Source organism: Phaethon lepturus, unplaced genomic scaffold (assembly GCF_000687285.1).
Source record: "Phaethon lepturus isolate BGI_N335 unplaced genomic scaffold, ASM68728v1 scaffold7302, whole genome shotgun sequence".
Lineage (NCBI taxonomy): Eukaryota > Metazoa > Chordata > Aves > Phaethontiformes > Phaethontidae > Phaethon > Phaethon lepturus.
This window is the reverse complement of record NW_010525467.1, coordinates 30,738-45,715: the sequence shown is the minus strand read 5'-3', so window position 1 is coordinate 45,715 and position 14,978 is coordinate 30,738. Positions and strand designations below refer to the sequence as shown.

Here is a 14,978-nt window from a genome sequence, read left to right as displayed (position 1 = left end):
GCACTTCTCAAGGATATATTCACCCAGGAAGTGTAAATAATAGGAGCAAGAGAACAAGGTGGAGAATAGAATGGCGAATTTGACAGCACATAGGATGCATCCCAAAGTAGAGAGCAGCCTCTGGGCCCAAAATCTGGGAATTTAAAGGAAGATCTGAAGATACTCAGAAGTTATAATGTACAAGGTACATGAAAAAAAGCCCAGGTTTTGCCACACAGTCATGTACAATTCATGTGTCTCTTGTGACTATGAGAGCACACACTCTTAACAGTTTTTAGTGACTCCCTTTTTGCCTGTATGTCTGCCTATTAACACTTGAAATCTCTCCTTACAAAGAAAATGGCAAAAGAATCTGTTCCCAAGAGTTGTATTCAGATCAGAAATTTCCTCCAAAACATCCAAGAAGTTGGAGACAGAATGATTGCCATGACTGAAACAGGTACAATTAGAATGCCCCATTCCTGTGCTGAAGTGAAGTTAAAACGATCAGAATAGAACAGAAGTCAAGATTTTGTATCTGCAATTAAAAACCTTAAAATGTCTAAATTTTAAATAGTCACTACTAATTTACCAGTATTGCTAACTTTCTTCCTTTTTCTCCTTTAGGGAATATGCAAAACCATAAAAGAGGTACTCGTCCTTTTTTCAACTTTACTACTATTAATTTCAGTAATCTCTTATGCATATCATTTAAGATAAGACATTTTGCAAACACTTTTAGAGATGCAGATAAAAAGATAAAAGCCTACTAAGAGTTTCAAGAAGTGCAGCCACCACCTTCTCAATAACACCATCCTCAGGAACCTACATACATTCAAAAATCTGTCTCTCATTGCCTTAAATATATGTTTAAAAACAAAAAGCAGCTAATCTTGCCTATCTTACAAACCATTCTTGTACTTTTGATTTTTCAGTCATTGCAACTTATATTCAAATCTGAATTAGCTCTACACCAGAGCAAAAATCCCACTGGAGGTGTAGCTTTGTAACATTGTCGTTTCTCCAGGAGCTTTTTACAGCCATGTGGTAGCTTCTGCTATGCCAGCGGACGTGCCAGGTGTTAGGAAGTCAGCCTCCTTTCCTTGTCTTGCCTCACTAAGATACCTGCTCAGAAAACTCTCAGCCAAATACTACAGAACCAAGAAGTAGCATGATGGAGAGTCTAAAACTCCCCAGAAAAAGTAGTAAAATATGGCAGCCAGTCAACCTAAAAGCTGGTGAGGGATTTAAACAAAGGAAAGGCTAAAATGCTGGGGTTTTGACAGTACCATAAGACAGTTTATTATAGAAAAAATTCCACACAATCACTTGTGCCCTGAAAGTGTACATGTTTTGCCATTCCTTTGAGTAAAATGCTTCAAATAATCTAAACCGAAAAAAAATAATCCAAATAAAATCTCTCTTACTGCTTCAGAACCTGAGATGGGTGGGATTTAAGGCGGTCACATTTCCACTAGCGATAAATACACAGGTTATGTAGGACAAAATTTTTGCTTGTTGATATAAGCTTGTATGTTTATTGGGATAATTAAAGTCTGCTTTGAATATAACTCTCAGTTGAAAAAGTCTGGTATCACATTCCTGATAGGGTTAGGTGTCAACCACTTACTGCTAATGGTGATGGTCTAATTAGATTGTTAGATTTTCCTTTGGCCAAGTGAACTTTACTGGCAGAATAAAAAAATGGCATCAAAGGAATGTTAAACTGCTGGCAACACCCAAACTACATTTTAAAATACACATAACACAAGGAGGAAAAATTCTTGTTTCTATGCCTTATTTGGAGTGTAGTTTACCAAGTACTTTTGGGAGATCTGGTGTTCAAATATATACTGCTTTGCAAAAAAAAAAAAAAAATAGGAGTACCTCACTATCAACAACCAGCTGGAGTTTCAATTTATGCATCTGCAAAGACAAGGCATGTGTTAATTCTATCTTTTTCAAGACAAAAATGATGCAGACTGAATAAACATATTTTTCAAGTTCCAAACAACTGTAAAGTAATAGCTGAACAGGACACGAGTTGCCCTTCATTTCCGGTCTCTTAATGCCTTACAGTTTAAGAAAATCAGTTCGCTTCCCACCCAACTATTAGTGAAATTTCATCTGTGCTATATTTGAAAATTACATAGAAAATCTTACAGAACATTTAATTGTTTTAATTCAATGACAAACTAAGAGCGACTGGAATACGTTTGTTATAGGGCATTTCTGCACCTTGGTAAGTAGAAGCTACGGTCAACCTAAAGTGTGCAATCTGACTAACCTCAACAGCTGTAGTGCTGAAGTTGCCAGATTCAGAAACACTCTTGATCACATCCTGAATCCATACCATCTTTTCCTGGTGGCTAAATACCGGTTAGATAGCTTTCTGTCCCTGGGGGAGGCTCCCTGACTGCACTGGGAAGTACACAGCATGCAATGATTTTTCCGTATTCTAGTACAGCACAATCATCACAGAAACCAGAGCATTCAGTCATACAAATTATTCCCGGCAGTATTTGAGGGGTTATGAGGGTTAGGAACTAGAGTAAAGTTTAGGAAGAACTGCCGTCCAAGCTCAGATATTTTGTTTATCTGGTCTATCAGCTCTGTCCCTCTCTTGTGTGCTAAGCAGGCACCACATGCCTTTTCTCCCACACTGTGCCTGAGTATCTCCCGTATCGGTCAGCTGATCGGTTGCTGAGATTAATTATACCATCAGGGATTATGGCTGTTTACAACTTTGTTGTCAGGCTTCAGGACTTACTCTTCTAAAAACACACTTTTCCAGCGTCAGCCTATTCATGTGTGCTTTGGCATTAGCTCTTTAGGGTAAAAACTGTCCTATTGTTATGCGTAATGTGTCTGGCACAATAGGTCATCAGCTTGGAGCACCGAAAATAATTGCCTCTCTCTTTTTTACTATCAGGAAAGGGATTGAACTACAGTAAAGCAAAGCCCACAGTGGTGAAAAACTGTTGAAACATTTAAAACGGAAAAGTTGACTGCAAAGTCTAGAGAGGTTTTGGTTTTATTCCTTTACGGGAGGAGTTCATGTAGGCCTGGAATTCAAACCTGAAAAAAATTGTGACTGGGAAAGCTGGAAGTGTGAGCCGGTTTATAAAAGGAAGTGATATACTGAGTTGCTTTACTTCATAGGATTCCTCTTTTACAAATTATTTCCTTCTAGTGTGCCAAAGCATTCCCTTTGAAACAGAACTTTCAAAGAGAGGAGTAAAATCTATGGAGAAAGTACAGAGATTTCTACTGCCAAATGCCCAGTTCTTTCTGCCATATTCTTTGTTTCCTCCTCCTGAAATCCTTTTCACCAATATTCCTATCTAACCCAATTTCATCCTGTCTAATCTCCACTACAGGTCCTTCCAACACCAACATGCAGCATCAGCTTACCAAAACGGCTCCTTCCACTCCGATCTGAATGGAAACAGAGTGGAAAATCACACAGGTCTCTCCACTCGGACACAAGTCTGTTATGAATACAGGCCTCACAGCTAAGACTCATATAAACACCTCAGCTCCTCTTTAAACACTAAGCAGTCTTAAGTCAGCTTGGCTTATTTATTCAGTGAGTGTGTTTTCCTTCATAGGGGTAGCTAGCACAACATGGAATCACAACCTTTGACTTGGGAGTTTTGCAAGAATAACTGGTAAGATACCAGTAAGAGAAGAATTTTAAAAATACTGCAGCTTTGCCTGACTGAGCTAGTTCTGAATGCCTTGCAGCAAAAAAACTACTATGAACAAGGAAAGAATACTCACATTTGTACAGTGGTCAGAAAATGTCCTGAGAAATGAGAAGAACTGAAGTTATTTCTTTGCTAAGTCAAAGCCACCACTCCAGTCACTGTTTCCAAAACTATTAGCAATGAAATTTAAGAAAAAAAAAAAACCTTGAACATTCAGGTCAAATGATAAATCTTTAATTTCTAAAAGGTCATAAGTACTAAGAAACTCCTTGCATAGTACATTTATCTCCATGGGATATCAAGAATTACAACACTTCAGGAAAACTGGCACCTAAGTGAGCAAGCAGCCTCAATCCTGTACAAAAGTTACAGACAACCTCAATGTTTCCAAGTTTTACTTTGTAATGGATCCAGAGAACAGTCTTTGCTTTGTCCACATCTATCCCACAGTACTGTATTCTTTCACTGCACTTTTCAGTTGGTCACCTGTACAAAAAACAAAAGGCTGCAACCCACACTGATACAGAAATTCACAATAAATTAGCTTCATTCTATTCAAACTTGGCTTTTTCAAGGTCAAATACCTCCAGGTATGTAGCTATGGACTTTATTCTTTCTGTAAAATTTGTACCTCACAATACTTATGATTACTTGATTAACTTTTCATCCAGAAGGTTTTTAATCCTTCCCTTGAGAAGGTAAAAGGCGAGGCTTCAGTTTCAGAAGTGCTCTTGACACTCATCTAAAGTAAGCACTGAATCTTACATGAAGCCAAAAAATTTTAACTTGCTTACCAAGCTTACTAAGAAGACAAATGAGTAAAGACAGTTCTTCATATAAAACCCCCTTAAAGTTACATTTTACTGTATGTGTTAGACATATCTACAGTGGATTTTTTTCTCCTTTACAGAATGATAGGTGGAGAGGAGCATTGTACTTACATCATCATTAATTAATCCCTTTTTCTGGTAAAAGTGTAACTTGTGCCCTGATTTTCAAAAGCACTGATTATCAGCATATCCTAGGTACTGAATGGTAGCAGCAGGCACTCAGAACTGTTGAAAATAGACTGTTAGTACTTGATTTATGCCACAAATGCACCATTTGAAAATATTCCTCTTGAAAACAGGTAGTTTACTTTTTAGTCAAAATCAGTTGAATAATTACTATTTTAATCATTCTCGTAGTGTTTTAGGGTATTTAAAATAACTATTAACATTAATTACTTACTACACTACAGTGGATTATGATCAAAATTAATATGTCAAAAAATTAAGTTTATCATAAATAAACTTTGGAAAAATTTGTACAAGGCCATAAATAAATAATTTGAACTTCAGTCTCATTAAAAAGTAAAACAGTACGTCACACAACAATACCATCCTATCTAGACAATACAATCTTGCTATATTTTATTGCATAATAATTTGAGAGTAACATCTTAAGTAAAATATGTAAAGAAACAAAATCATTAGATTTACTTCCTTTAATATTGAACAACCAAAGTTTCTTCTTTGTACATAATCCAATTTAAAGATAATATAATTAGCACTTCCAGCATTAACAGTCTGTATTTACAATGAATGAGATGGGGTGGATAATCTAAAGAGTATTCAAATCTGTGTGAAACAAATCAAAATACGAAGATTTACAGTAGGCTCAAAATCCAAGACTCTTCCATTTATGGAAAGCAATTTAAAAGGCTTTGTCATCTTTATTACTTGTAAGGGTTCCCGAAATAATGATTTTTAATAGTATTTTAAACATCTGAAATCTTCAGTAATGCCTTCATTATTTGTACATGACATTAAAAATTAATTCCAATACTTCTATTTAATTTTTCACTTGCTTGTAGACTGGTCTGAAATCTGATGAAAGGATAACAAGGAAATTTACTATATAATCCTAATTCCATACTCCTGAATATACAACAGTTGGAAGTAGATTATGTCAGTCCATTCCAAGGGTTATGTACACAAAACTTACAAAATGTTCTTCGCTCTTGCATAAAAAGTGTACACAGTATCAATGAGCGGGGAACTTCAAAGTTTTTATGGATTGCTGCTGGCATGGACCTTTGTTGATTGAAAATAAAATACCTTTCACTCTATTGTTCTGGTAGCAGTTTTAGAAGTTAATCATCAATTCCTGGTGTTTCACCCTGTTGTATTCTGGAGGCTATTCTAATGGCTTCTTCCAGAGACTGTTGTTCTCCGAGCTGAAACAAATGCATTTAAACATAAATAAATCCAAAATGTTACATATGGATATATGTGTAAAAAACATTAAATATGAAACCAATGATCTAGCTATGGATCAATACTTTAGCACAAATAAGTGTGATCAGTATTGTCACACCTCTTCTGGGTAACATATACTAGCAGCTATCTAATCAACCTGACAATTACGATAGCTTCCGACAGCAGATTAAACTCAGTTTCTATGTATCTACCGAATAAATTTTCTTCAAAGAACTGCTGCATAGTAAACACATTTCATGAAACACAAAATAGATGATATTTCAGTTTAGCAGCTATAACAAAGCTAAGATAAGGCTTTCAAAAGTCATGGTGGCTGTTTAATTACATTTTAACACTGGTAAAGCGAACAAACATCTTCATTTTTCTTAATTCTCTTGCAGAAAGCTTGCTCTTTGGAACACCATATGACATTAATATTTATAGAAAGTGTATAATTATTGCAGAATCCTGACTGTATAAAAAAGCAGTCATGATGACACTGTTCGATGTGTCTCCGAGAGGAAATAACCTTGTAGTTGTAACTACAAGGCCGTCAATGTATCTGGCACTGTCAGAAGCCACATCAACCAACCCTGAATAAAGACAACTGGACACAATTTTGGGAAAGAATCCATGGAGTTTTATAATATGTACACCACGCACATACATCCAGTGATGGAAACACTGAAGACAACCTCACCTTAACAAAAATGTAAAGCTTGCCATTGCCTATTGGCTCGGGAGAAAGACCTATTAAAGTGTGAAAAGTAAAACTGAAGTACTTGACAGATGGATCGACCTAATGGGACAGTTCTAAATATCGCTTGTAACTTGTTTTTTACAGTCACTGGATACCACATTCTGGAGCCACTCAAATCCAGAAGAGCTCTGTTACCACCTCCTTATGACTTCAATCTGGCCATCAGGCTCCTGGCTTTATCAGTATTTAGAAACCAAGTGGATTAATTTGTTAGTATCAAAGTACAAAACAGAAACAATCAAGAACTCAGGAATAATCAGTGCTATTTTAATTTTGAATTCTCTCTCTTCTTCTATTTGTATTGTATATTTTAAGATTAATAAATATAAAGATACTTCACTAAAAGCTTCACTGCTGGTAACAAGAGAGGGGCATGTGCAGAGAGTGCCTTTGTTTTCCTTTCATTCAAAGGACACAACGCTGAGGGTGCAAGTTACTTTTTTTTTTTCCTCTCATGCAAACAATTGGCTTCTGATACACTTTCTCTCACATGCAGTTTTGATTACTGCTAACTTAGCTCAAGAGAGGAGTTCAGAATTAAGAGCTTCTTGACTTTCATTGGTCTTCAATCAGCATCTGACTTGCTATTTTCCATTTAACAAAGAGGAAAATACCAATCCCTTATTTCTGCTTGAAGATATTAACACAATGCTTTTCAGTCTCAGCTCTTAAGAGAGTACTATGCATACATACACTTAGACTGCAGCATTAATCCTGAGACTCAAATGCTCAAAGGTTTTGATCTCATATTCGTTTCAGCAAATATGAACAGTTTGAGGGAACCAGACTTAAGTTGCTGTTACTTCCACATGCAAAGTGTATTTTACACCCTGGAAATGAAATTTGTGAATGCATTTTCTGCAGTTCTTTTTCCATTTGAAGCTATTTCCAAGAACTTTCCAAGAACACATTAACTTACACTGCTTCATACTTTTTGTTTGTTTGGAAACTTTTTTGAGCATCTCCTCTCTGAATAATCACACTGATGTTCTTTTATATTGGTATTTGTCAGAGCTAAGGCTGACCAAGCAAACCATACGCAAGACAGTGGCATATACTCAACTCCCTTTGAAATTCAAAAGGTGTATCACATCCATGAACATTATACTCCTCCTAATTATATGGTGTTTCAGGATGTATGGTTCCTGTGCTTCTCCATGTTCTCCATGAACAAAATGTGTGTCTGTGGTGATACCCCAACAACGACAGGATCAAACCCACAAAGTGCTGAGTCCCAATTCCACAGTAAGTTTGAATACAAAAGTAGCTTCATTACATTCCCACTGGACTTCTTATTTATGCATGAAGTTAAGCACAGAATCAAGAGGGCTATGAAGTGGACCAAAAGTATTAGGGACTTTGCAGGACTGATACTACTATGCAACCTAAAATTTAAACTAATTCAACTCCTTTTATTTCACTTTGAGTTTAAAATTGGCTTTTGTCATTGAAGTGGCAATTTCCCCAAGATCCTTCAGTCATTTATCTAACCCTTGAGTGCAATGTCATTTAAGGAGATGAATTAAAATACTAAATCTTCCAGATTTAAAATTTCCAAAAGCTTCGATTAACCTGCCATCGTATCATATATAACAAAAATAAAATATACACATAGTTAATTTAATGTTTGAGTAAGGTAGCATACTGGCCATGGTTTGCACAACAAGTTTCATTCAACCTTCCAGTCAAGCCAAGCTTCCCTCTGAATAAACTATTCATGAAAACACTTGTCTAGGTTTTGTTTTCAGTTACTTTCTAGATAAAAGCTTAATTTGTGTTTGGTTCCCATTAAAACTCTTTCATACCTACAAATTACTCTTCCATTACAGTGTTTTTACAATGTGAGGAACTACATACAGAGATTGCTGCTTATACTGTGCTGGTTTGACACATAAACAGAAGGTTACTACTTCCAGAGATTTCTGATTATTAATCCTTCTGTATCACTGTTTACACTTTTTTGACATTAGCATTTCAAGGTTCAAATAACATAAATTCAGTAATTTTACCTGTATAAGTTCACAGAAATTTACTCTGAGTTTGGTTTTACATGTATCAGCTCTGTATGTAATGCTGAAGGATGACTGAAAGTGCTTTTCCACTGGAAAGCTGTGACTCCATAAACAATTCAGTTGACCTGAAGTTTGGCCCTCGCATAACCTCCCCCTTTTCTGGAAGTTCTACATGTAGATTTGGAAAACCAGGTACTTCTAATTCCTCTTCCTTACCCTGTATATCATTTAAGATATGCAATCATATGGTTATGGACTATTTTTTCAGGGCTTATTCAAATAATTTTCTTACATGACTAGGAGCTTCTAGCTCTAGAAGTAAGAAACACTCCACAGAACATTTATAACCATCTTACCTGAACTGCAATTTGTGTTCCATTGGATGTAGCCAACAATGTAACAGGTCTAGTTTCTGTAGTCACTAAATGGTGCCCATGTTGCTGATGTCCCATTTCTGATGAGGCACTATGAAATGCTGCTAAGTCTTGAGCCACAATAGCAACCTTCAAGACCAAAGGAAAAAAAAAAATCAACTGGATGACAGATCTGTTACTGACCTCATACAATGGTCATCTTCAAAGTAAAATTCAAAGCTGTGATTAATCATAAGCATAATTTTACTGTCCATAAGATAGATTTTTTAAGAAAGGTTGTCATCACTGTGTTCTCAAAGTTATCTAATTAGCTCTCAAAATACAAATATCCTCAGCACTGCACAGAAGTTCAGTAAATGTGCCTATAAACCTGTGACTATTTATACATACAGAGCACGGTGATGAAGAAGTATCTTCATTTTCATGTGGCGCATTTTTAGAACAGCAGAATGCATTTTAATTATATTTCTACTAAAAAAAATAGCTATTGTATTTGTATATTAAAAACAAACCCACAAATATATAGTTACACAAATGTTTCCTATCTGCCAAATAAATTACAGTCCCATAATATTAAGTGATAAAGTTATAGTTCATACTGGATTCTATTCTTAGCTCTGCCTATGTGACTTTGGGGAAAAACACTTAGCATTTCCAGGTCTTATTTTATATACACTTAAATGAATTACCGGACTGGTACCTCAGAATTTTTTCTTGGTGCCCAATTATTTTTAAAAGATTCTGTCATATGTTGACATAGAACACTGGAGCAGAACACACCATACTCTTATAAGGAGAATGCTATGGCCAGGTGTTGAAAACTGCTTTACTTGGATTTATCTATGTGAATGACAGAACTGTGATGGCTTAGGTGCCTATTTTATGTCATCTTATAAAGGAACATTACAACATGTATGCAGGATAATATCTTACCTGCTGTCCTTCTGTGCCTTCTGCAGTAACCATTGCTACGGAATGTGTGCCTGCAGAAGAGATGACTGCGTCGTGGGCAGGGACTGTGATGGTGGTGCCATCTTGTGTTACCATAGTGATAGTATTGCCAATGGCCTGCATATCTGCCTGGGATATGTTGACCTGAAACACAAAATAATTCCTGAAGTAAAAAATGAAGCGCTGCTCAAGTCATACCTGAGTCTTAGCTGTTGGCAAGAGAACATATGTTTTTAAGTAAGGTTTGGGGAAAAAAAAAAAGATTACATGCATTTTAAGTGTAACAGCATTCATCAAACAAATTCTTGCTAGTTGGTTCAGCAGGAATACAAAAAGGCAACTTGTTCATAATAGCGGGGGAAAAAAATATTTTAAGCCATGATCACAAGTAACATACTGGCCAAAAGATCTAGTAGCCGTTATTCCACTTCCTGACCAGCATGCTCCTGCATTCCTTGAGAATCACTGTCAAGCTTTGGCTAAGTCACTGTCTTGGTCAGAGGCCTCATCGCATTCATCTTACTGACTGGGACCTAATATTCCATGACCTTTCAGACACACTTACCTGCTTGCAGAAATAAAATTACAGCTCTCAGTAATAAGAAAAAGGATGCATACTTGGCCCCAGAGTCTGTAACTCCACATTAATCAGATCAGATAATCCCAAATAACTGCATGACAGATTATCTATGCACATGTCTTACACAATGGACAATGTGATTCAAGGTAGTACCACCTGACATACTTTTATCTTAATGGAAATACTAAAGAGGCCTATGAGGGCTTAAAATTTAAACCACAAATAAACAATTCATAAAAAATTAATTATATAAATTACTGATGCCTCCAGTATAAATGCATTAGGGCATTAGTTACGTGATTTGATGTCTGATTTACAAGGTAATAAAACATCCCAGGACTAAAGTCAAGCTGAAAGGTAATTTAAGTAAATGTGAGAACTCTATATCAAGGCTTCCGCAGGCCTTCATTTTAGACGGTAAAAATGCCAGTTACTTAGTATTGCTGCAATGTTCAGAGCTGGCAATATAACAGCCCCCTTTAATATTTCATTTCCAATTTGAATTTAGAAGATCTCTTTCACATGCTACTGGCATTTCAGCTACCTTTCCAGCTGAGATATAAACTTTTCCCCATATGCCTTTGATATATTGCCACAGCTAAACAAAAGAGTTGTGTTGAAATCCCCTACCTATGACATTTCATATGAAATCCATAAAAAAATATATTCAGGGGAATCCTTAAAAAAAAAAAATCCATAGGAATTTTCAAGCGTAGGTAGTAAGCATTCCTTATCCTCTTGTTTATGCTCGAAATGGTAAGAACTGCACGCTACCAAACAGCTTGTAAAGCAGGCAGCTGGACTAAAAAGATTTCCCACACCCCCAAAGTGCGTGCAGACAAGACAACAGTGAAGATGACCATCAAATATTAATAATCAGGGAATTCTGAGAAACCTCAGAATGAGAAACCACTTTAAGAGTGACAAAGATAACAACGGTAGCTAAAAATTTTAACTTTGTATTAATACACTTTCAGATGTCAGAATATGTGGTTTAATTTAGGTATTCCACAGGAGGCCCAACCCTAAACATATCCTGAGCCAGCTCCAAAGAAGCTGCTTTCCTTAAGAAACCCATGTATGTATTTAGCAAGAATCCTAACTGATTTTAGAAAGCACACGGAGTATCTGCAAACACCTGTCTCAATTCTCAGCGCATTTTTGTCAGCTCTTGAACACCGTGGTTACTTACATGTTGGGTTCCATCCTGGGATATTAGTGCTACTTGTTGACCTAATCCTGACTGAGTAACTGTAGCAACCTGTGCAGAAATTACATCTTCTCCCTCTACACCTGTCACATAGGTTATCTGGGAGCCTTTGAGAACATCTTCACCTTGACCTATTTGATACAAAGAAGGCAAGAGGATAGTTTACATACTCAAAATTTTGCTGCCAGGAGAGCAAATGGCAAGAATTAAGTGCCAGCCTGGTTTGAAGGTTTTACACACTCCAATGGAAAAAATTTAGTGGAAAGATGAGAAAAATAAAAGGAGGAAAGACACCAAAAGCAAGTCACAAAGTCTGTTGTTTTGGGAACACAGGGTATAATCTTTTAGCAATGAGTTTTAACACACATAAACACTACACATAAAATCTACATTTAGTTTATAAGCAAGTATTAAAATGGTGACAAACATTTCTAATTCAGTCATTAAATGTTAACCTCTCCATACAAGGGGTTCCATGCAAACACAACTGGCAGCTTTTTAAAAGTTACTGATTAACAGACATATAAAAGAACATAGTGATGCCTTTGTGTGAAGATTTAAGTAAGTTCATTATCTTAATAAATGTTTAACCTCAGCAAATGAATCTTATCATTCCCTTAAAAGGAATTAGACTATAGCAAATCTGCTTGAGGCATTCAGTGCAGTTTCCCAAATACGTGTAGTAAAACAACTTTTCTGACCAAAACAATTTGTTTATGTATTTCCTATCTTCAGTCACATCTAAAAATCACAATTTGACAAATGATATTTGTCCTATCACAGTACTTCCTTCAGTCTGATCTTTTATAGTCATAGGATTCAATACTCATGATACCATGAAAAACATATTCTAATGACTACCGCAGCACATAAGCTTATTTTCATCTTTGCCTCTAGGACAGTTTACAGAAACTGCTATCAACGGCAGCAAAGTCAGCACTGTATCAGGGTGCTGCAAAGAAAGATCTTCCTTTTCTCAAGGCCGTGCCTTTACTCCTGCACAAAAGACTGTCACCAACCATGGTGTTACACATACTCTTAGAAAAATCTCTAAGAAAAATCCAGTGCGTTGCAAACAAACATTTTATATTCTCCCAGGTCCCCTCCCACATTCATGTTTATAGCTGGTTTGCTGGGACTGCAACTCAGATTTCCCTCTTATCTCCAGGACTGCTATAAATGAGTGTACAATCTGCTCAATTGCGCTCTCAGTTTCCGTTTACAAGTTGCCCACTACACTAAAAAGTCCTACAAAGAAGTTAAATAACTTTATTAAATACTTCAGATCTTTATCTATGCTTTCATCTCCCTAGTTATAAAAAACCAGCGAAATATTATCCAGCCCATTTTTTTTACAACAAGAGATTCAAAGACTGAAACTCTAACCTGGAGGTGGCTCAAAAAAAGCCTCTTGTTCTTCTTCAATGGGCTCTGTGTCATTGTGTGCCGTCCGCTTGTGCATAGCAAGTGTAGAAATCTGCTTGTATGTTTTCCCACAGTGATTACAGTTATATGGTTTGGAATGAGTATGTACAACATGATGTTTGTATAAACTGGAATACTCTGTAAAACGTTTATCACAACCAGGAACTGTACAGACATAGGGCTTCTCCCCTGTATGGAAAAACAAAAGAAATAAAGAGAACTTTATTGAGGATGCACACAAAAACTTGTCAAATGATATTAGTGACACATCTTCGTTACCAACCATACTTCAATGTCAAAGGCAACAGTGAAGCTCAAGCTCACAAAATTTATCAATGCAGCCTCCCATTGTCTTTTTTTAAAAACTACTGCCAGTAAACATTTGGGCCTTTTTTTCTCCCTATCATTCCATCTAAAACATCCTTCTGATGAACACAGAATAATAGAGGCTGAAACCTGTGATGTCAGTTTGGCACTGTATTGAGAATTTTGTCCTTTTATTACTGGAAACCTCACTTCTCCTCAATAATCAGGTACATTGATACACTAATATGATTTCACTTACTTTTGAGTCTTTAAGCTCTGAAGAAATTTATAGGAAGTATATGTTTAAACAATTACAGTTTCATATAAAACCAGCTTTCATTTAAAATCAATGAAATAAATGTCCAAATTACATTATAAACTAAAAGGATAATCTGAGATACAAAACATACCTCTATGAAACTTGTCAGTGCTTCTATAAAAATAGATAAGGCTAGCACGCCAATATGGCTATCGCTGGCTTTTACATTTTAGAACTTTTGAATTTGTGCCTATTATTTCTGCTGCCTAACCCTGACAATCACGTTAGCTAAGTATTTTTACCTCCAGTCTATAAAAAGAAGGTTTTGACCACTGCTCCAACAGCAAGGAAAATACAGCTGGGATGAAAGGGTGACTCACAATGGTGAGCCAAAGCGAAGCTCAGGCTAGTGCTTTACTATTATTTATTTAAGAAACAGCTCACAAAAGAGTCAAGTCCCAGAACCGTATTAAGGATCTAGCCTCATGTCCACTGAAGACAAGGTTTTGCATTTGTTTTAAAGAACTCTGTATTCAAACCAAACTCATTTAGCCTTGACAGCAAGGCGGGAAACTTGACTGCTTAATTATATCCTCAGCTGAGGGGAGACGAGGCCCAAACAGAAGTCCCATGCCAGGTCATATAAACGTGACTATAGCCGATTACAATGCACCAAAACAGTGTTCACAAGGAGAATGACACAGCCTCTCCAAGCAGATTCCACTTCAAAATACAAAACATCACTCATATACCTGTGTGTATTCTCACATGATTCTTATAATTAGTTGCACTGGCAAAAGCTCTCCCACATCCTGGCTCTGTACAGTAATAAGGCCTTTCGCCTGTATGTGTCCTGATGTGAACCTTTCTAATATTAGATGTTGTGAACGACCTGCCACATCCTTCAAATGGGCACTTAAAGGGCCTTTCACCTGAAAAAAAAGAAAAAGTACACATGCAAAAGTTGTAAAAGAACAAAAATTCTGAGTCACACTTGGACTGAATGTAGGAATCTAGCGCTACCTAATTCTCTCTTTGAGACCCTCAGTCAGAAATGAACATGCACTGTGGAGTGTTCTACTATTTATCCAAAGCCAGCAAAATTCAGGAAAATCATACAATCTGTAAGCTAGATTATGAAGAATTTAATTAGTACTTTATGGTGTATAAAA

General features: G+C 36.4%; 1 protein-coding gene across 4 annotated transcripts in view; it reads right to left on the bottom strand.

Moving 5' to 3' along the window:
* Window positions 1–5,160: 5,160 nt before the first annotated feature.
* ZNF143 (zinc finger protein 143) overlaps window positions 5,161–14,978 on the bottom strand; it is a 28,393-nt gene continuing 18,575 nt past the window's right edge. For all 4 annotated transcript variants that reach the window (XM_010282747.1, XM_010282749.1, XM_010282748.1 and 1 more), the window contains 6 exons: window positions 14,559–14,738; window positions 13,203–13,430; window positions 11,799–11,947; window positions 10,009–10,170; window positions 9,058–9,204; window positions 5,161–5,907 (listed from right to left, as the gene is read on the bottom strand). In XM_010282747.1, coding sequence (XP_010281049.1) covers window positions 5,824–5,907; window positions 9,058–9,204; window positions 10,009–10,170; window positions 11,799–11,947; window positions 13,203–13,430; window positions 14,559–14,738 — 950 coding nt within the window. In that variant the 3' untranslated portion in view covers window positions 5,161–5,823. The remainder of the gene's footprint in view (window positions 5,908–9,057; window positions 9,205–10,008; window positions 10,171–11,798; window positions 11,948–13,202; window positions 13,431–14,558; window positions 14,739–14,978) is intronic.